At 41.6% G+C, this 21,255-nt stretch overlaps 1 protein-coding gene across 1 annotated transcript in view; it reads right to left on the bottom strand.

Annotated features, from left to right (window-relative positions):
* Positions 1–21,255, bottom strand: part of LOC144821935 (alanine--tRNA ligase, mitochondrial-like) — a 189,817-nt gene that overhangs the window by 158,857 nt on the left and 9,705 nt on the right. The window contains exons 2-3 of the mRNA XM_078679085.1: positions 18,623–18,811; positions 16,086–16,231 (exon numbers count right to left, since the gene is read on the bottom strand). Of these exons, the coding sequence (XP_078535211.1) occupies positions 16,086–16,231; positions 18,623–18,811 (335 nt within the window). The remainder of the gene's footprint in view (positions 1–16,085; positions 16,232–18,622; positions 18,812–21,255) is intronic.

Here is a 21,255-nt window from a genome sequence, read left to right on the forward strand (position 1 = left end):
AACATGTAAATTCCTTCTTAAAATTATACGGCAGTTCAAGCACACATTCAGAGTCTTTTCAAAACCCGCAGTTTTAGATATACTCTTCTCTAATGAATCCAATTTTGTTTTCAGATTCTCAGACAAAATAATTGTTGATCCCATATGCTCTACTCTGTCAATAGCTTCCAGTTTCACAATCTCTTGCTTTTCTAAATGCAACATTTTGTTATTGAATTTGGCACATTCTGCAAGAGTTGGCATCAAACATATTCCAGATTTTTTCTCAGTAACTTTCTGAAAAATATTCTCAGGCACAACATCTTCGTCTGGATATAAATTTGTCAGTAATCGTGCATGTAAAGCTTCTTTCCCATGCTCGGTCACTTTTCCAATTCTAACATCTTGTAGAATAGTCTTGTAAACTTCATCCTTTGCCTGACGCATATTTTCATGCAGTTCAGCATAATTGAAGTTTAACCATATATTGACATTGCCAATGCTCCCTAAGCACTTCCTGGTATCTTCATGCGTGAGCATTTTGAACACAGGTTGCCCTTTCACTGGTGTCAGCTGCAGAAGATCTCCGAAAACAATGATGTGTTTGCCACCAAATAACACATCATACTCTGTTTTGAGAACTTCTTGCATTCTCAAATGCACAAAGGCAAGCATGACATTAGAAACCATGCTTACTTTGTCAATGATAAGAAGTTTCATTTTCCTCAAGACTCTTGAAACTTCAAAACAAGCATCTCCAGATAGCTTGTGATATTCTAATTTGTTGTCATGCTCCACTGGCAGCATCAGTAAACGATGTAAAGTAATCCCTTTAATGTTATGTGCTGCCAGTCCAGTTGGAGCGGTGACAACACAAGACAGCGATGACTCTGTCCTTTCCTGCAAATAACATGAAATTGCTTTAATAAGGAAACTTTTTCCAGTTCCCGCTTCTCCACTCACGTACAGTCGGACAGGCTTCAACGACGTACATGAGCACTCTTTCTTGTCATGACTTAATCCATGATCAATTTGCATGGTAATCTCGTCATATATTTTCCTCTGCTCAACGTTGAGTTGTCTTTCCAACTCTTCTAAGTTAACCGCATCCTCCTGAGCATGTGCCATGGCTCTTTCCACTTCATTCATAGCAGTGGCAGCTTCATTTTCGATAAGAGGTCCTCCTAGTGGATCCTGACTCAATGAAGCAGAACTCTGACTGTCCTGAGAACTGTCTCTGGCAATCTCGGCTGCAATTGTTGCTTCCTGCTCAATTTCCACATTCAACATTTCTACATATTTGGGAAAAGCAGAACATTCTATGGTCTCCTTGGCAGCATTGAATGAGTCTTCATAACAAAGGAAATCTCCAAGCAGTTCCTCTTCTGCACGCCAAGGCTTAAAAAGTTGCAAAAGTGCTAAATAGAAAAACTCCTTTTTTTCAGGAGATTCGCCACTCAATTTTCGATGGTTTATCAAGTGGCATTTTCTTTGCTTGACCAGACATCCCTCACTTCCTATTACAGCATACACTCCTTTCTCAGTATCTTCTTTGATGTTCCTCTTGAATATGTAATTTTGCAGAACCTCATACAGACAAACATTCTCGAGGTGACTGCTTCGATTTGGATAATATGTATCCAACATGTTGCTCTTCAAAATGTCGGTACTGTTTGGCTCCTTTTCCGCCAAATACTCAATTTCCCGCACAGGTTTCAGAACTCGATTACGCGTTGCAGCAAGACCAACACTCGCCCAAACGATACTCCTGGACTTGGCATAGAGACTTGCTGAAGACAACCGGTCAGAACATTCGTAAGCTCCGATTTCTCGATGCGACAACATCTTCAGACTGAAACTGTACAACTTCTTGCTGAGGCTCTTTTCATGGGAAATGTCCTCCCACATATCCTTCAATTCTGTCTTCTCTTTTTTGGTGATGTAAGATGTCACATACCGAGCCACAGCCATACAGTTATCAGCCACAAACTGTATATCCATGTTAGCATTCCACATGGACAAAATCACCGGGTTGTAGTCGTTGATGTACTTAGACTCTTCGTTCCTCTTCAAATTGTATGTGTTTTTAGGTGATTTCTTCATCACATTATGTCGCAGCGAAGACATCAAACTGTTCACTCTTCCTTTAGAAATCACCGGTCGTGGAAAGCCGAAACGACATTTGGTGTAGAACTTGTCTTTGTTCCGGAATTTACGACGACAGTACTTTCCACATCGATGGCTTTGGAAACGTAGAACTTTTTCTCTTAGGCTTTTTTTCTCCTTTGCGTTTGGAACAGCACACGTAGAATACTGTTCTATGAAACTCATCACTGAGTCTTCTGCATCCGTTCCAAATTTAGGTGCATCCTTGATCCACAGCAACATATGTATATGAGGAGCACATCTTGCTTGGTACTCCTTCCTCCAGAAGAAATCCAACACCTCTCCAAGAGGTGGATTCTTCTTATTCATGATGAAAGACATCATACCTTCAAATCTATGATTGAAGTACCTACATACATTGACTGGATCCAAAGAGCACAGTTCTCCGGGTGTCTTGAATTCGATGTTTTCTACATTAGCATTTGCCTCTCGTAGAAATTCAAGTAAGTCTTCCCAGCCATACTCAGCACAGCTCAAAGTGAGGAACCATGTGGGAGTTCCTAAGTTCCTCAGCATACATTTTAAATCACCATGACGACGGTACCAGTACTCATTAGTACCACGCTGACACGCCATGAGATTAATCAGGTGAGAATCCAAAATACTGTCTTGGACATTGACTTTATCCATAAAGTCACTTGCCGAGATGTTTTGCATGTGTATACCACTTTTCAAGATGTGGTTCACTGCATATGACAGTCCAGACAGATCGCTTTCAAACAGGAGATGAAACAAATAAGGAATGCATTGTCGAAACCTAGGATCTCCTGCATACAATCGCAAAGTCCGGTATTCAGAAGCAGGAATTTGATGAGGTCGCTCATCATATCTTCCTCCCTGACCTGTTGGAAAAAGCTGTGGGAAACACCGAGCTTCCAAACTTTCCTCCCAAACACTAATGGGACTCCCTTTCGCTTGTTTCATTTGAAACAACTCAATAGCATTCCCCATGACTTCCTTGGAATGCAAAGGATGAACACTATAATGTTCATATATTTCTTCACTAGTACAGGGTTCTACTTTCTCAATTTGACCAGCACACAAATCGCTATCCTCTTCCTCACTTACTTCCTCTTCTGCAACATATACATTTTTATAGTATTTATTATATTTTTTCAAATACAATGTTGCCCTTTTGACTTTCCTAACATCTACTAAATCTTGCCATATTTTCTTATTCTTTGTCGGAACCCCATTAACTAAGATAACAAGAGGTTCCTCTTCCACTTTTTCTACTCCAATTGTGTTAATTTTTTTCTTCAAATCTAGAGGCAAATAAACAACTCTTCCCTTTAATCCTCTCTGTAAATCTGATGGAGGCAATTTCCCTGTCTTTGGCTCCATTCTTACAATAGCCTGAAAGGGATGGATACTTTGAATCAAAATAGATTCATAAGTATTTAAATCCTTCAATTCAGAAGGAATCTCAACCAATTCCAGATTATTATGAACTGCTCTAGCAGGCATCTGGTTTTGATTTAATTTGTTACAACAATAAGTACACACACGTTGATCCAATCCCAAATCAAAACAATTTTCTACCATCAAGTATGTTGTAAAATCCTTCCATTCACTATTATTTCCCCTTTCACTTTTTGCATATAAATCCACTAACTTAGTCTGATTCTTATAATAAGTGCGTCGACAACACACACAAGTGAAATTTAGCCTCTCACTTGATTTCACCTCAAACGTCGCAATTTCCCTCTGGAAATTATCTGTACTGGAAACCTGTACACTATTTTCCACATTACTCTCTTCTTCTTGGTCAATTTCAACATTCTCCTCTTTACTTCCAAAGTAACAAAACTCAATTTCTTCACATATATTCTTCACATCTATTTCAGAACCATGCAAAAGAGCAGCGCATAATTGTTTAAGCATAATTGCTGGACTCTTAGCATAATACAACATTCTAACTAATTTCCTCACTTTATTATGATGCACTGCTAGCATCCTGAAATGATGAAAAACACTCTGGCATACTCTCCTGGAAAGACAAGCCAGTGAATGACCATGCAAACCTATCACTTCTCTCACTCTGCAAGGATCTAATTCTTGCAACAACTTCATTTTCTGCTTCAAACTTTTCTTATTAAATGACCGTATAAAATCACAAAGCAAATTGATGGAATCCTGTTGTACACTGCAAATACTACTACACTTCCAGGTGTACACAGGACCCTTAGGACGTCTCCCTAAAACCTCATTACCTAACACCTCTTCTATCTCTGCTGTCACAAGTTTTTCTTTTTCAACTGGACAACCATCTTTCACTTCATAACCTCGACCACTGGTGTCAACTGCATGCACCAAATCATTATCCTGGAAATAACTCTCCTCATTAAAAAATGCCTCAGAGCTTGAACTATGCATCCATTCTCCAGAAAAAACTTCACAAAAATTACTACGATTAACTATTCTCTTCCATCTACTATTTCTTTTGAAATCATAAATTGCCTTGTTTAGCTTCCTAATTCTATTGATTGTCAAAATAAATAACTTACGTTTAATTTCAAATGCCTGATCAATAACTTTCTCAACTATTTTTTTTCTCTTATAAAAAACCACTTTCTGTTGACCTTTCTTAATATTTTTTAACAAATTGCCAATTATCCTGTTGCGGAACATTCGTTTACGAATGTCCCTAAACTGTTGTTTCCTTCTACTTTCATGCATAGAGTTATCTCTTACTCTAGCAGTAACATTTCTCATTGGCCTTTCCTTACCGTTTGAATTGCTTCTCCTTTTCTGGACTGAAACATTTTCTGTAGTAATATTTTTTTTACTAGATATATTTCTTATGAATGTTTTTGTACTCTTACCCGGTGCTTTCTTGGTGACTTGACAAATCTTTTTGTTAGAGGACTGCTGCTTTTTTTCATTCACCTGCTGTCTTTGACGTTTTGCAGCCTTTCTCACTCTTTCTTTGCTTGGCATCCTAAAATCTTGAAATAATCTGCAGTTGAATCTGTGGTAAAATATAATAAAAAATGTTATTAACCACTATTACCCAACAGTAAATTAATAACAGTCATCAAAAACTTAACACACTACTTAACATTTTTACATAGAAGAATTTTTTGTACATGGCAAATTTAGAATACAGAAATAGCAGAAAAGAAATGGAATTTATATTCATTTTACCTGTCCTGTTTTATATATGAATCTGATCTAATTTTATGACCATATTTTAATATTTTATTGAAGACACTACACATAACCTGTTTTTGAAGGTGTCTTTATTTTTAAATTAAACGGTTTACATATTTACTTTTTATTTATTATAAATTTATAAAATAAATGTTTATAGTTCCATAGGCTCAAGCAAGTCAGCTTCCCATCCTATGTCATACAATTCTGACAAATCTGCATCCTCATCACGTTCTTCTTCATCCTCAGGATTGAAATCATCCAAGGGATCAACATCCACTGATGTTTCAATTACGAGTTCAATGATGAGGTCGAAATCAACTGATTGCTGATTGTCGCTCATGTTGATGTTGTCTTTATCTTTAAAGAAAGATAACAACAATGAGATGTTGCACAGTAAGAGACAAATCTCAGAGATTATAATAGTAAAATTGTTTAACAAGAGTAACATTTTGCAGCTATTATTTAACCATGTCCAACGATGCTGAGGAGCAGAGGAGGTGAAGCCTATCTCCAATTTTTCACTGAACAGGACTCATCTCTTCTTAACCTTGGATAAACCTCACCGACTCTGTGTCCGCTGCACATAATTAAATGTAAAGGGGCAGATTTATATTAACTAGCACATCCCCAGGGATGCACCAGTTAACATGCACCGCTGCTCTGCCACCCACGGTGTGCCGCATTTACAATCAGATAGGACAAAGCTACATCAAAACCCTGCGCCTGCTTGAAGCAGGCATAGATCTTGACGCAGGTAGGCTGAAAGCTAAAGCAACAACTAAGTGTCGTGTGCAGAAGTTGCAAAAAAGGAAAAATGGCGTTTAAACCAGTAATGAGCCCATGCTAACTTAACACAGAGTAAAGATATCCAGGATCTACATCAGTTTGGGGTTCACGAACCTGGCAGGTACAAGGCACTGAGGCTTTGCACCGTGCATGTCTCATCCCAAATCATATGTTGTTTGTGAATGAAACAATTTCCCAGACCAAATGCTTTGGATTGGCTACTTCTAAAAAATTAAACACCCCTACTATCCCGGAGTTACAGGAATATGATGCTTGGAGTAATTTTACTCGTTGTCCATTAAAGATTTACAGGCCCTACTCCGTAATTCTTCCTTTAACATTTCCAGTATAAATCCAAAAGGTTGACTGCTTTGGCAACGTGCCTTATCCACGGTTTGATAACGCTGCCTTTTGCTTTATATAAGTTTTCAAATTGTATGAAATATATACCAATAGGTCGTTATTAACCTTTAGGTAGTGGTTTTCTTCATGAGGTCTGGTCGCTTCCATACACATACAGATTTTCAAAGATGATCAAGAAGTTTATCTGAATGGAGAGGAATGCACTGAGACGCCAGATCATTCACTAATGTGTAGGCACATACAGTTACACGGTTCATGCAACAAACACCGACCAAATATGGCTTGCGTGTTGCAAGGCACGCCAGTTACTGCTATCATCCCCACGTTCAAGTTGTTGGAAAATGATAGTTATTTGATGCTCAATAATGAAGATTGTTCTGGGTTAATTAAAAGTATTCCTTTTATCGTAACAGTAAGTGAACGGGTTATTTGCAGCGGGAAATGTTCATTTCCTCTCACACATGAACATAGGGAGTTTTCAATCTGGCCACAAATACCAACCTTGGGAGCACATTTCAACGGCATGGCAAGAATAAGAGCTCTTTTGTCTCAGAGAGAGGTGGCCTTGACTTCGGCCCGTGAAACTTTCGTGCTTCACATAGCGAACACCCGTACAGAGGTGTAGACCCTTTTAAATACAGATTCGCCTTTCCATTTCAGCAAGATGGTTCGGACTATCTCTAACGCGTCCTCTACAAAGGGCCTGGCGCACTTTTTTAAAGTTGTTACCAGTGGTCTCGTGACTTCATTTGAGAAAATCTTTGGAATCATCCCTGCTTTCTTTCATTCTATTTTTTCCACTGTGCTTGGTGGATTCCCATTTTTACTTGCATTACCAGCGGACGCTCTTGTGCTTTTTTACATTTTTAAATATGGATGTCCCTCCTGTGCAAGCTCCCGCCCTGCAGCTGCTCACGCTGTTCCGCAATCGCATGCTTGAATATTATGGCACAATGCCGTTGGCGATATTAAGCACGGCATATGGATTATCTTTTCGATTCTCCTACTTCACCTGTGTCCAGCCTGTATTTCACTGCCTGACCTGTGATTTCGATTGGGCCATTGATTTGTGTCTCTGCGGACCGGTTTCTCCTGACGTCGACTTTAATAAGCTGATGAGTCCTATCATTACTCACGAGTTGGTTTGTCCTGGCGAAAGGATTATAGCTGTGGCATTGATCCATGGACTAATTGGTCCCTGGAATTTACTGGCGGCAACACAGTCTTTCTTGGAACAGAGCTTTCTTGAAAACCCACCGAGCTGTCCTCTGATGGTGATAGAGGATCCGGTGCTGGGAGAGCACGTATGTTCTTTTCCGCTTTTAAATTGGATGGCTGAACTCTTTTCGGATGAAGACGGTGACTTCCTATTAGAGGCTGTTGCAGCTTATTTTGCATACACAGTTATGTCATAGACCTTTTTCATGTTTGATATGCTGAGTACTAGCATTTCATTGACAATTCATTGACTTATTTGTCAAGTTTTTATTATTTAGCTTGCCTATTGGCTTAAGCCTCGATAAAGTAGTTGGCTGTTTTATTTTTCTTTAGCATTAAATTTTCCTAGTTTTTAATGTTTTACCTTGCGGACCGTCCACATATAAAGTTGCAATCTGCTCTCATGAGATGGCACTTCTATTATCTTATTCAGTTCGTTTCCGGATCATGGGGAGGTGTCATGTAGATCCTATATATCTTTACACCGTGTTAAGTTAGCATGGACTCATTACCGGTTTAAACGCCATTTTTCCTTTTTTGCAACTTCTGCACACAACACTTAGTTGTTGCTTTAGCTTTCAACCTAATAGTTCATCGTGATTTACATGAGAATAATATGTTATTGCTCTACTATCTGCTTTACTTGTTAAACTATATCTGTACAGCGAGTGCTGAAGTTTCAAGAACAACACGATACAGAATTGTTATGAGGTCTGATCTCCACGACTTCATACTCATAACATAAGTGCAGCTTCTGCCAATTCTGGGCATGAGGCGGGTTTTATATTGCTTTGCCGAACACACATACACAACACTTGATGCGGTTCACATGAAGAGAGAGCTGGTGTATGCTGATGTGATTCCTTCAAATCTAAGACACTAAAGTATGGGCACGCCCTAAACCAACACAAAGAGACCTTCTTAGCAAATAATATAATATGTGTATTAGGGAGGGTGAGATATAAGCAGCCGCGGGCCGTGGAGGGAGTTACGGTGGGGCAGGGAGGCGGGGAGGGGGAGGGGCAGGGTGGAGCCCTCTCCACCCTGCCCCTCCCCCTCCCCGCCTCCCTGCCCCACCGTAACTCCCTCCACGGCCCGCGGCTGCTTATAAGTGTTGCTAACTCTTATTCATTTACAGCATGTTAACATACTGTCACCATTCGCTTTTTATGTACTAGTAACTATGCTGGTAATTTTGCTACTGATAATATGTGTACTTGTATTATCTAAGATACTACGCCTGAGAAGACGGCATTAGTAAATAAACATTTCAAATACACATGTGTTCTTCTTAACTCCATGTTCTGGTTTCTAAGAAATATATAACGACCGACTGTTCATGAGTTCCACGTATCCTGAGGTACTATAAGTTCATATTCTGGATTGTCTAAACATTGAGAGTTTGTTATATCCAATGTGACACTGTACCTAGCTTGCTAAGGGGTTTTTGATTACTAAGGTGAGTTTTGGGGCACCCTAATTCGCCGAGGTTCCAATCCTCTGTCCACAGTTCTGTGTGAGAACAGAAACCCTGCGACAGGGGCACCCCTGAGCCTTGCTGGAGCTTCATCACACTTGCGATACAACTCCAGCAATGCGCCACCTTTACGGCACAGATACATCACGCATCTGTGCTGTTTTTGCCCCATGATGCGCCGCATTGTAAATGCAGCACACCATAGGTGACGGAACAGCGGCACAGAATGACTAACACATCCCTGGTGATGCGCCAGTCATCATAAATCTATCCCTATGCTTCTTATCTTGTTAGACATGAACCGCCATATGTATCATCAAAGTTTTTTGCATTTCCTAAATAGCGAACTTTAAGGAATAAATAGCGATTCTTTACCATTCCTAGTTTGCGATGAGCTATTTGCTAATTACAAATTACCCATTCATTTCCATGCAGCAGGAGGCCCATAGGAATGAAGGTGCAATTTGCGATTAGCAATTACCTCATCGCAAAATACGAATTTTTCCGAGGGTGCAGGAGTGTCTCAAGAACACCCTGCTGCACCCCTGAAAAAGAAATTTGGGGGCATATGGCGCACATAAATTTTGAAAACATTCCTTTACCTCAAAAACGATTTTCAACTCATAATTTGAAAACACTGCACATGGGGAAATGACTTAAAATGTCCTTAAGACACATAAAAGCGTTTTTTGATTGCCTTTGCAGCATGTTTCAGTCACCTTTAACATACCTATGTAACGCAAACATTCAAAATCTAAATTTGCCATGCACAGGTGGGAGCATATTTACAAGCAATTTGCTCCACAGACAAACTTCTTACATTGAAATGGGAAAAATAACATCAGAGACTCTCAATTACCTTATAAAGAAGCAGACACCATTATGTCCTTCTCATCAATATTAAAACCATTGCTTTTTCTCAAAAACGATTTACAAGTCATAATTTGAAAACACTCAACAGCTCCTATGCACATAAAAACCCTGTCAGTACTAATACTTCACATTTTCTCCAATTACAATTTCTCAAAGAAACAAAATCTATTTGTAAAACACTTGAGACAAAGCAACATTTGAAAAACACAACTTTCTTCATAATTTTCTCCTTAAAGCACACTATTTTCTATCTAAATTAAAGAAATCTTTTCTCACCTTAGCAAATACTTTGAGTTTCAAAACAGTCTCAGAAACACACCAATTTGTCTTCAGCAGAGCAAAAGGTATGCACTCCAGAGTCTGCAGCTATCAAAAGCACAGAAATGCTGTAATTCCTCACACATATCTCTCATGTCACCCAATCAAAACTCTTCCCTCACTTTTTTTCAAAGCAAAACCCTTCCCCCCTCTGCCCCCTCTCTGCTTTTTCTGCATAGCAACCACCTCTTGCAAGACCTCTGGTGTTTCCAAGTTCACACAACAAAGTTGCAATTGAACTCTGAACTCTCAGTGCACCTGCATATCCAGTGCAATCTTTCATTTAATGATTTTTTCTTCGCCACTCAAAATACATCTTTCAACAAACTCATCTATGCACCCTAACTTTCTGTTTTCAGCAATCAAAATCCACCAATCACTCTTACTGCTTCATTAACACAGAAACTCCTCAGTTTTTTTCATTTTACACTCTCATTTTTTCAACTGCCATTTCATTGCCACACTTCATCTGACTGCAGGAGAACCTTCTCTCGCCATGTTTTCTGTCTGGATTGTTGGACATAGTTACATCTATTGGGCTCAGAGGTACGCTGAAAACAGGAATTTACCTAACCTCAATTTACAAGATGTGGAAATTAAGTGGTTTGGCCACAGAGGATTAAAATGTCACCAATTGATACCATTGGTGAAAACCTTTATGCATTTGCCAAAACCTGACCTATTAATTGTGCACTGTGGAGGTAATGATTTGGGCACTTTGACTGGGGTAGGTCTGGAAATGCTTTTAAAGGACATCTTTGAGCAATTGATGGCACTTTTTCCTCAGACTGCCTTGGTATATTCAAATATATGTCAAAGACAAAAATGGAGGTGGTCGAACCAATTTTGTCCACAAATTGAGAAATCGAGGAAGCATGTAAACAAATCTGTTTCAGCTTACATGAGAGACCATGGAATGGGCTCCCTGTACAACAATAACTTGCGTTACTACATGCAAGATATCTACAGAGGAGATGGAGTTCACTTCTCAGATGAGGGCAACAGAATTTTCACTCTGAATTTAAGACTGTGCATTGGTACCTACTTATAAGTACCTAAATGTACCATAAACCCAAAAGCTCTTCTCAGAGCTACCCTACATCTGATCACTCACAATTATTATTTTACTCTAACTTTTTTCACTAATTTTCAAGAAAGTACGCTCCCCAGAACGCTTCCCGGTTCGCGAACCGGGCGCACTCCACGCAAAAAAACTAAAAAAACTGTATTTTTTTTTTTTGCCCTGCGAGACCCTTTTAAAGCCTCCACATCAAACCTAGGGGGTCAGGGACGATCTACTATGCCCCCTTATGGTCATTTGCCCCTTCGCTTTGGCCTCCTCTTGTCTCTCGATCCTACCGAGAGACAAGATGGCGGCCGCTACGGACTGTTTGGAATGTTTACAGACGCCGAAGAACCAATCAGCTTCGCAAACCTCCGTAACGCGAAAAGTACGCGAAGCGGAGCGCTGTTACAGATATATATCTTTTTTTGAACGTTAATGTCTCAAAATCCACTGGAGCACATATATTGAGACCTAGCAAAGGCACATCGGGCTACCAGTCCCTACAATTTTGCCAAGTTTCGTGCAAATCCATTCAGCCGTTCGATTATTATAATTTATTTATTTTTTTGCCCCGCGGGGCCCTTTTAAAACCTCCACATCAAACCTAGGGGGTCAGCGAGAATCTACTATGCCCCCTTATGGTCATTTGCCCCTTCGCTTTGGCCTCCTCTTGTCTCTCGATCCTACCGAGAGACAAGATGGCGGCCGCTACGGACTGTTTGGAATGTTGACAGACGCCGGAGAACCAATCAGCTTCGCTTCACAAAGCTCCGTTGCGCGAAAAGTACGCGAACCGGAGCGCTGCCCGGTCCGCTGTTACAGATATATATCTTTTTTTAAACGTTAATTTCTCAAAATCCACTGGAGCACATATATTGAGACCTACAAAAGGCACATCGGGCTACCAGTCCCTACAATTTTGCCAAGTTTCGTGCAAATCCATTCAGCCGTTCGGGCTAAAAGTGAGGCCAACCGCCCTATGGAAAACTCAATGTTAAAAACATGTTTTGGGACCCCCCTTTTTTCTCGACCCCCCCTGGACCAACCCCCCCCCAATTTTCAGGGGCTGATCAGAAACAAAATGTGCCATTTTCCTGAAAATTTCAGCCAATTCCGTCCACAAACGCCAAAGTTATTAGACATAGAATTTTCAAAAAACCCATAGAGAAAAAATCCTAACTATATATACCTACTGGCGACCGCCAGTAGGTAATGAGTCAATAGACATATAAACGCTAGCTTGACTCTTAATAGCTTGCTTTTCCTTCATTCAACACTCCTACGACTTGTAGGTGTTGTAAATAATAGGTGTTATATACAGCCCTTAGCTGTATTATTTGGCTAGTAAACACAAGGAGATGATGGACCGAGTGCTCAAACTTTTCAGACACTCACCCCCAGTCACAGATCTGAGTTGAATCCATCATCATTCTTTAGTTCACTTCGTCAACCCAATTCAGGACCAGCCATATGCAAATCAGTCATGACCCTGTGCCTCATGGGAACAGTCCAGCCCGACGTGGGTCCCTTGCTCACTTTGCCACTGGAGTCAAGCTAGCCTGGCTGATGAGGGATGCTACCCCGAAACCGGTCCCAGGATGCTTGTTTCCGGTCCAGGGAAGACATGGCTTGGCAGTTCGGGCTGGACTGTTCCCATGAGGCACAGGGTCAGACTGATTTGCATATGGCCATGTCCGAACTGGGGTGGCAGAGTGGGCTAAAGAACGGTGATGGATTAAACCCAGATCTGTTGACTGGGTGGGAGTGTCTGAAAAGTTTCAGCACTCCGTCCATCATCTTCTTGTGTTTGTTTTATCTGGCATAGTTACACACAAACATACATGTGCATTCCATGTGAGCTCTGTAGAATTGTTGACTTTCATGATTAATCAGGCTTATCGTACATGCAGTAGTTTCCTCACTTGGTTGGGTTTGATTTATTTTGCTTTGTGCCTGGTGGGGTCTCAAAACTAAAAGAAAGCTAAAAAACATACTTTTCTTAATAATTAGCATATTTCCAGTTCACTTTATTCAGGAAGTCTTTTTTCTTTTCAGAGTGCGATTTTTTCTTTTGTGTCTTTTAGCTGCGCCTTGGCAAGACTTCAGTCCCCTTCTCTGTGATCTGTTGAAACTCAGATGTATCATTCGTTGCTTCATGTTAGAATGGTTGTCAGCCAGTACGGATTTCCCGTCTTGCTCTGTCTCCGTAGTGCAGAGCGCACAGAATGATGACGATGGCGGCTGCAGGGTCAGCAACAGTTCCACTTTGAGGGCAGTCCCTTGAAACTATCCACCTGAAGCCCAGTAAGTACTGTATCTTCAGCTGAGTAACAGCCGCCTTGAAACAGAGGGAGGGTACATCCAAGAACATACTGTAAGGAAGAGCCTTTGATAACCCCTACTCCCTTCGATGCTGCTTCTGGCATCCCCCTTTAGAGCAACAGAACCGCTATCCTAACAGTTATCATTACCAGCACAAAGTATTCTGGGCATTAATGAGAGTGAGTCTGGGCATTACCCAAAGTGAACTCTGGCCTTTAGCAAGAGCGGAGTGGAATAAACAACCATGCCAGTGAATCCTGCATTAAGGAAAGTAGGCCTGGGCGATGAACTTCGCTCCGTTCGCGGAGTTAGCGGAGTTTTCTGCACTCGCGGAGTGCAGAAAACTCTGATTCACGGTGTGAGCTGCAGCTCGGGTAGAATTTCTACCCGAGCGGCAGGAATACCAGCACAAACTGCAGTTCGTACTGCACTCCGCCACTCGTAGAACATCGCGGTGTTTTTTTGTAACTTCGCAGAGTTCCGCATAGCAAAACTCAGCGAATTATGCCCAGGCTTAAAGGAAAGTTGCAGTCTGAGCATCAATAAAAATACATGTGGCTATTAATGAAGCAAGACTGGGCTTCATTGAGAGCCGAGTGAGTCCAGCCAGGCATCAGAAGCGAGTCTGAAATCATCGAACAGAGTGATGGGGCCAGTAGCAAGAACCGGGTGAAACCAAACAAGCACTTCACGCCTGCCCTGAACTAACAAAATCAAATCGAATCTAAACATTTCTAAAAGCAGGTTTGGGCTTCTCGGGCATTGAAGTGAGTCGGGAGTTATTTAGCTGAGTCTGGGGATGACTGGAGCTGGACAAGAATTCCAGCTCTGTCCAAAGTAACAAAAGAGAGTGGCACCCAAAAATTTATGAGAAAATCTGAGCTTCATAGAGAGAGGATTGAATCCGGACAATTATTCTGAATTAATCTAGGATTGCTAACAACCAAAAGGGGAAAGAGAGTCAGCCCTATTATCCCCACTTGATATTTTGTACTTAATATCTTTTTACAATTTGTTATACATCTTTGTCACAAGTCTCTTGAAAGGGATTTTAATCACTGTCTCAGGATCCCTTCCCTCATGACTGAGTGGGTTTTACCCACTTACAGCAAAGTACTTCCTGGAGAATCAGGGATCCCACAAACCCCATCAAACAAATGTCGGGCTAATGAGACAACCCGGTGATGAAGCGTGCCACCTAGGTGGGTGGGTGAGGGTTTGTCTTAATTTTTTATATGAAACTCCTTGACACACTAAGGGATTGGGTTCCCCCGTTTAGGTAATTCCTTGGCGATACCCTCCAGCCTGGATATCCTTGTGTTTTTTCGATTCATTTAGAACTAGGCAATCATTAATTGGGTTTTTTCAAGATATGTGCAAGAGGTGTGTGACCTGGATGTATGATGGTACAACGCGGTATAAAACACCGCAGACCATCACAACGCAGGTTTTACAACGCAAGTCGTTACAACGACTTGCGTTGGAGGGCGCTGGACTTAGGAGTAGTGTAATTTACTATTCCAACTCCAGTCTACATACCGTAGGGAAGGTGTTGGATAGTAAATTACACTATTCCTTGTCCTAGAGCGCCCTCCAGTGCAAGTCGTGGTAACAACTTGCGTTCTGAAACCCACGTTGTAATGGCACTGTGGTGTCATTACTGCGTCGTAAAGGATGTTTCCCGTGTGACCTGCAGCTTTAAGACCAGTGGAGGAGTCCGGAGGTTGGAGGGGTCAGTCGGGGCTTACCAAGCGGGGTGTAGCGGAGCTGTACAGAGAGAGAGGTGTAGCGCGGCTGTACCAAGAGGGGTGTAGCGGGCTGTAGCGAGAGAGGGGTGTAGCTGGGATTTACAAAGAGAGGCGTGAAGCTGGGCTGTACCATGCGGTTGAAGCTAGGCTTACCAAGCGAGAAGGGAGGGGAGGGCATTATCTAGAACTAATTAACTCAGCTAAACCAGCCTGAATCTCATCCCTGTATTTCTTTGGCTTGTGATGGACGTTATCTCACGGCACTGCTGTCACAAAGAGAGGCTGTGAGGACTGCTCACATCTTCTTCCCACCTGAACCAGCAACAGGTTTCAGCAGGTCAGGGATCTTGTGAGGGTTAATTAAGGGGGATGTTTGTCAGAAGTTCCTCTGTAATACCCAGATTATGTCCCAATGTCAGGGCGGGGCAGTGCATGTCATTTAGTTGCAAGCTATGGCAGCCTCTCACAACTTATGGATTTATTTACTGATATAGAGTCTGTGTTTTATCCTTTCCTACGAGGTCTTCAGCACTTGGGATGGAGGGTGTGATCCTCTAATAGGCACCTGGACCAACAAGCCAGAGCCTCCTGTCCCAGTCACTCCATTGCTCACCCCAAGCTCAGCCAGATATCTCTACTCTCCTCGTCGGCTCCCAATCCGGAAGATGGATCTCCCGCGAAGTAGGTGACGTAGAGTCGCTCTCTCGGGATCTCGTACACCTGCGTAAGCAGCTCCCAGGCCAAGCTGCAAGCTTCCTCCTGGGACAGTGAGACAGAAAAGGGAATCAGAGCGAAGAAACAACCAATGCAACTAAAGAAAGAAGAAAAGGAGAAATACATGTATAAGAAAATGAGTTGGGGGAAAGAAACAGAAATGGATAGAAGTATAAAAAAGAAAAGCAAGTTATGGAAGAAGCAAAAATAAAAAATGAGGAGCAAAATAAGAGCAGAAACAGAGGAAAATAAATACAATTGAGATCAAACATGGAGATCAAAGAGGAGAAACAAACATTGGTAAAGCCAATAGGTCTGACACTGGCCGATAGCGTTTGTGTTTTTTTAATGTGTGTTTTGTTCTGTCATGGTTTTTGCAAACCTTTATTGTTTGGAAAGCTGTCAGGCCCAAGTTAATCTACAATAAATAGTGGTTCAACCAAAAACGTATTGTCTTCAAAATGTGCACATTGCTACAATAGTCATTGCCACGTATGCAGACTACTTTGTGTGTTTATGTGCTTCCTGGGAAAGGACAGAATGCTATCACTCACAGTGAGGTTAGCCAATGGCAGAAGTGGGCCGGCCCATTACTCCATGCTGAATGACATAGTGGGTGGAACAGAAGTGTGAATGCCACAATATCAGGCCAATGGATGAAGCGGCTGTCTGAAAGCACCTACAGTAAGTATTTTATAAACATTATACGTATAATTTTCGTAACATTAAAAGGTTTCTGCTAATGTCAGGCCTATCAAAGGGCTGAAGAAGGTTGGAAAGAAAAAAGCGGGAAATAGTTAGTCTAAGAAAAATCAGACACAGCCTTCTTTAATTACAGCCAATGGTGTCATATTGGTGGAACTTCTGTTAGACATCACTAATTTATATCCATACTTTAGGAAATGCTGGCATAACCCACTAGCTCTCATGCAACAACTCTATCTGTGGGTTTGAGGTCTTAGTCTGGAGGATCTCCAACCCCCTCCAGTGTGGTGGGCTCCCAGACCCTTTCTACCACCATGAAATGCTTCTAACGGTACCTTCACGTAAATAGGACGTCATACATTTATACTTAGTTAAACGTTTGCAATACTAAAGAACGGCTTCCCGAGAACACGTATAAACAGGTATATAAAATGACTTGTAGAACTGTAGCACAAAAATCTACTGAGAGTCAATCTTAAACACATATGCCGCAGCCTCCTTTTGTAATTACTACAGTTCTTGTTCCTTTCTAACATCCAAGGAGTGTTTTGTCTAAAAGCTGGAGCACCTGATCGCAGCGACATCCCGCTGGGCGCTTGGATTGTTCTTGATGCAAGAAAAGTGCCTGTGAAGCGGTTTGTCCAATACCAAAACCAGAACAGGACGACTGTTACACCAAGGGGTAGCTTGTTATTCATTTGGCCCTAGTCACTGTGTCAGTCACGTCTTCTCAACATTTCCTCTTTCATTTGTCGGTGCAGGTACGACATAAGGTCTCTGGCCGCTAAGTTAGTGGAAGCAGCAACAAGCAGCAGAGTTCGCTCTCGATTAAAACTAGAATTTGGGAGATTTTGCAGTAAATAATTAAACACATTGGGGGAACGTATTATCCAACTGACATATTACAGTGGAGGCAATCTTATGCCAGACACTGCTAAAATGAAGCCTTTTTTGCCTTTAAAATCGTGAGTCTCAAGCCTGAATGGGGTTTGTTGGCATGTTGATCTCGTGGAGAGGACATAAGTGAGCTCCAAAAAAGGGAACCCAGTATTTTTGAATGAGTTGAACCGTAAAGCCGTAGAGGTAAGTCTGGAGGGAATGAGTAGATTTTCACTGATGGAGGGACGGTCGAGAGGCTTACCTGCGTGCAAGATATAGTTGGGTGCCATGCCATAGGCAGCAGACGCTTTCCTGGGTACGAGAGATAGTTGGGCGCCATGCCACAGCCAGCAGAGGCTTACCAGGGTGCAAGAGATAGTTGGGCGCCATGCCACAGCCGGCAGAGGCTTGCCTGGGTGCGAGAGATAGTTGGGCGCCATGCCACAGCCAGCAGAGGCTTACCTGGGTGCGAGAGATAGTTGGGCGCCATGCCACAGCCAGCAGAGGCTTACCAGGGTGCAAGAGATAGTTGGGCGCCATGCCACAGCCAGCAGAGGCTTGCCTGGGTGCGAGAGATAGTTGGGTGCCATGCTATAGCCAGCAGAGGCATACCCGGGTGCAAGAGATAGTTGGGCGCCATGCCACAGCCAGCAGAGGCTTGCCTGGGTGCGAGAGATAGTTGGGTGCCATGCCATAGGCAGCAAAGTCTTACTTGAGTGTGAGAGATAGTTGGGCTATAGGCAGCATGAAATAGCAGTATCAGCAGTTTGTCCAAAGCCTTGGTTTTGGCTCATAGCCAGCCATATTGATCACACTATGACAAGGGATCTGTCGCACCCTACTTGTTGGTACCTTAAAGTAGTCGCCAAAAGACCAATTGCCCAGCATCTCAAAGAAGGTGTGATGGTACACGTCGCGCCCCACGTCCTCCAGGTCATTGTGTTTGCCACCGGCCCGCACGCACTTCTGACTGTTCACCACACGCCGGTACTGGGCCATCTCGCTTCGAGGATCCACAGTGCCTAAAAAGATGGGTTTGACCTGCCAGGAAAGAGACAAAGCAGCAGTAAGAGGACCTGTGACAGCCGCGAATGGACATTTAATCAAGCAACAGCGGCATGGAGAACTACTGGGTGAAAATCAAATCAGTTATAGTATGAAATTCCACACTTGCCTTATTGTTTGTGGTGAAGCCTCATGTTTATGCAATCTAAATTTCTCCTCATTTCTCCATTTTTTGATAATTATATTTAAAATGTACGTTTAGCGCTCACAACCTCTTGATTTTATGTCAAGACAGGAGGCTAGCATTATACATAAACTTTTATTTACCACTCCTGAGCAGCACTTATAGCTTCAACTAGAATAGCATGAAGTAATAGAACATCCACTGAGTACGTAAATCCCCAACGCTCCAATTTCATCCTCTTTTGTTTGCTGCTTATGAGTAAATGAGTACATTTTTAACCTTTTGTATATGAATGCAGTTGAATAGGTTTTAATAGAAACTTACAAAAATAGTTAGTATGGTTTGTGAGTGGTATGTTTGTGAGTATGTATGTATGAGTGGTATGTTTGTGAGTATGTATGTATGATTGGTATGTTTGTGAGTATGTATGTATGATTGGTATGTTTGTGAGTATGTATGTATGAGTGGTATGTTTGTGAGTATGTATGTATGATTGGTATGTTTGTGAGTATGTATGTATGATTGGTATGTTTGTGAGTATGTATGTATGAGTGGTATGTTTGTGAGTATGTATGTATGATTGGTATGTTTGTGAGTATGTATGTATGATTGGTATGTTTGTGAGTATGTATGTATGATTGGTATGTTTGTGAGTATGTATGTATGATTGGTATGTTTGTGAGTATGTATGTATGAGTGGTATGTTTGTGAGTATGTATGTATGAGTGGTATGTTTGTGAGTATGTATGTATGATTGGTATGTTTGTGAGTATGTATGTATGAGTGGTATGTTTGTGAGTATGTATGTATGATTGGTATGTTTGTGAGTATGTATGTATGATTGGTATGTTTGTGAGTATGTATGTATGAGTGGTATGTTTGTGAGTATGTATGTATGATTGGTATGTTTGTGAGTATGTATGTATGATTGGTATGTTTGTGAGTATGTATGTATGATTGGTATGTTTGTGAGTATGTATGTATGAGTGGTATGTTTGTGAGTATGTATGTATGAGTGGTATGTTTGTGAGTATGTATGTATGAGTGGTATGTTTGTGAGTATGTATGTATGATTGGTATGTTTGTGAGTATGTATGTATGATTGGTATGTTTGTGAGTATGTATGTATGATTGGTATGTTTGTGAGTATGTATGTATGAGTGGTATGTTTGTGAGTATGTATGTATGATTGGTATGTTTGTGAGTATGTATGTATGATTGGTATGTTTGTGAGTATGTATGAAATACCCAATTTTCTAGTAACGTAAATGTCTTACATTTAGAATTGCATAGTGTTCGGTATTGATAGGTAACAAGTTTCTGGCTTTCACAAAGAAAAAAAAACAAGGTGTCAGCTTCTTGGATTCTCATTCAATTTATGACAGGAGTTGAAATGAGAGTAGGCTGCATGATCATAGGATACGCCAAGTTATCCAACTGTAGTTGTACCTGTCAAGCGAACAAGAATTGAACTCATCCAAAATGCCATTGAGATCTCAGGTATGGGTGCTGCATGTGAAATAAATCAACAACAGCGATTCTGCACTGTTCCAACTTAGGAGGGCACGTAGACAGTTTCACCAATGATGATATTCACTACTACTTCCTTTTCACTGTCCTGTAATACTGCCTCAAATACATGCATGAGTGGAAAGAGGAAGATCTCAATATCTCCTCATTGAAGTGTCAACTCAACCATGGCCCGGTGTGAGCTTGCAACATTGTACAGCAGCCATTACAGTGACTGACACCCCAGTGTCACCGAGTACCTATATTTCCCATCCTTTGATGGAATGTTGTATTTAGGGGGCGCTCAGGCTCGCTCTGACCCCTTCCCAACTAAAGAAATTAAAAACATTTCTTTGTGGTCAACCTCATTGGAGCTCAGTGACTGTTTCCTTTGCGCGTCTCCAGAATGCATTGCACACACAACAGAGCTTTACTTGTAACCCTGCTCACGCTGTCATGTGTATCTTGGCTTAATGACCGCAAATGCCACACCAGAAGCACTTGCACCCTTTTGCTGATTCAAGCCACACAGCTGGTAGGACACTAGCACAGTACACCCAGTTTGTGATACTCACTTCTGAATCAGATCTATGGTGTGTGCAGGTGGCTGCAGATCAGTGCTTGTTCTATGTTAGAGAAATCACCAATTCAGTTTGAATGACCGTCACGTGGGACAGCATTTGACTCCTTCCTGATCCCAGTAGGCTGGCATGGGCAAGCAAGGTTTCCTCAGGGCCTGTCTACACATTTTGCAACCTTCTATTCCTATATAATCTGTGAACACTCT

Source organism: Lissotriton helveticus, chromosome 2_2 (assembly GCF_964261635.1).
Source record: "Lissotriton helveticus chromosome 2_2, aLisHel1.1, whole genome shotgun sequence".
Taxonomy (NCBI): Eukaryota; Metazoa; Chordata; class Amphibia; order Caudata; family Salamandridae; genus Lissotriton; species Lissotriton helveticus.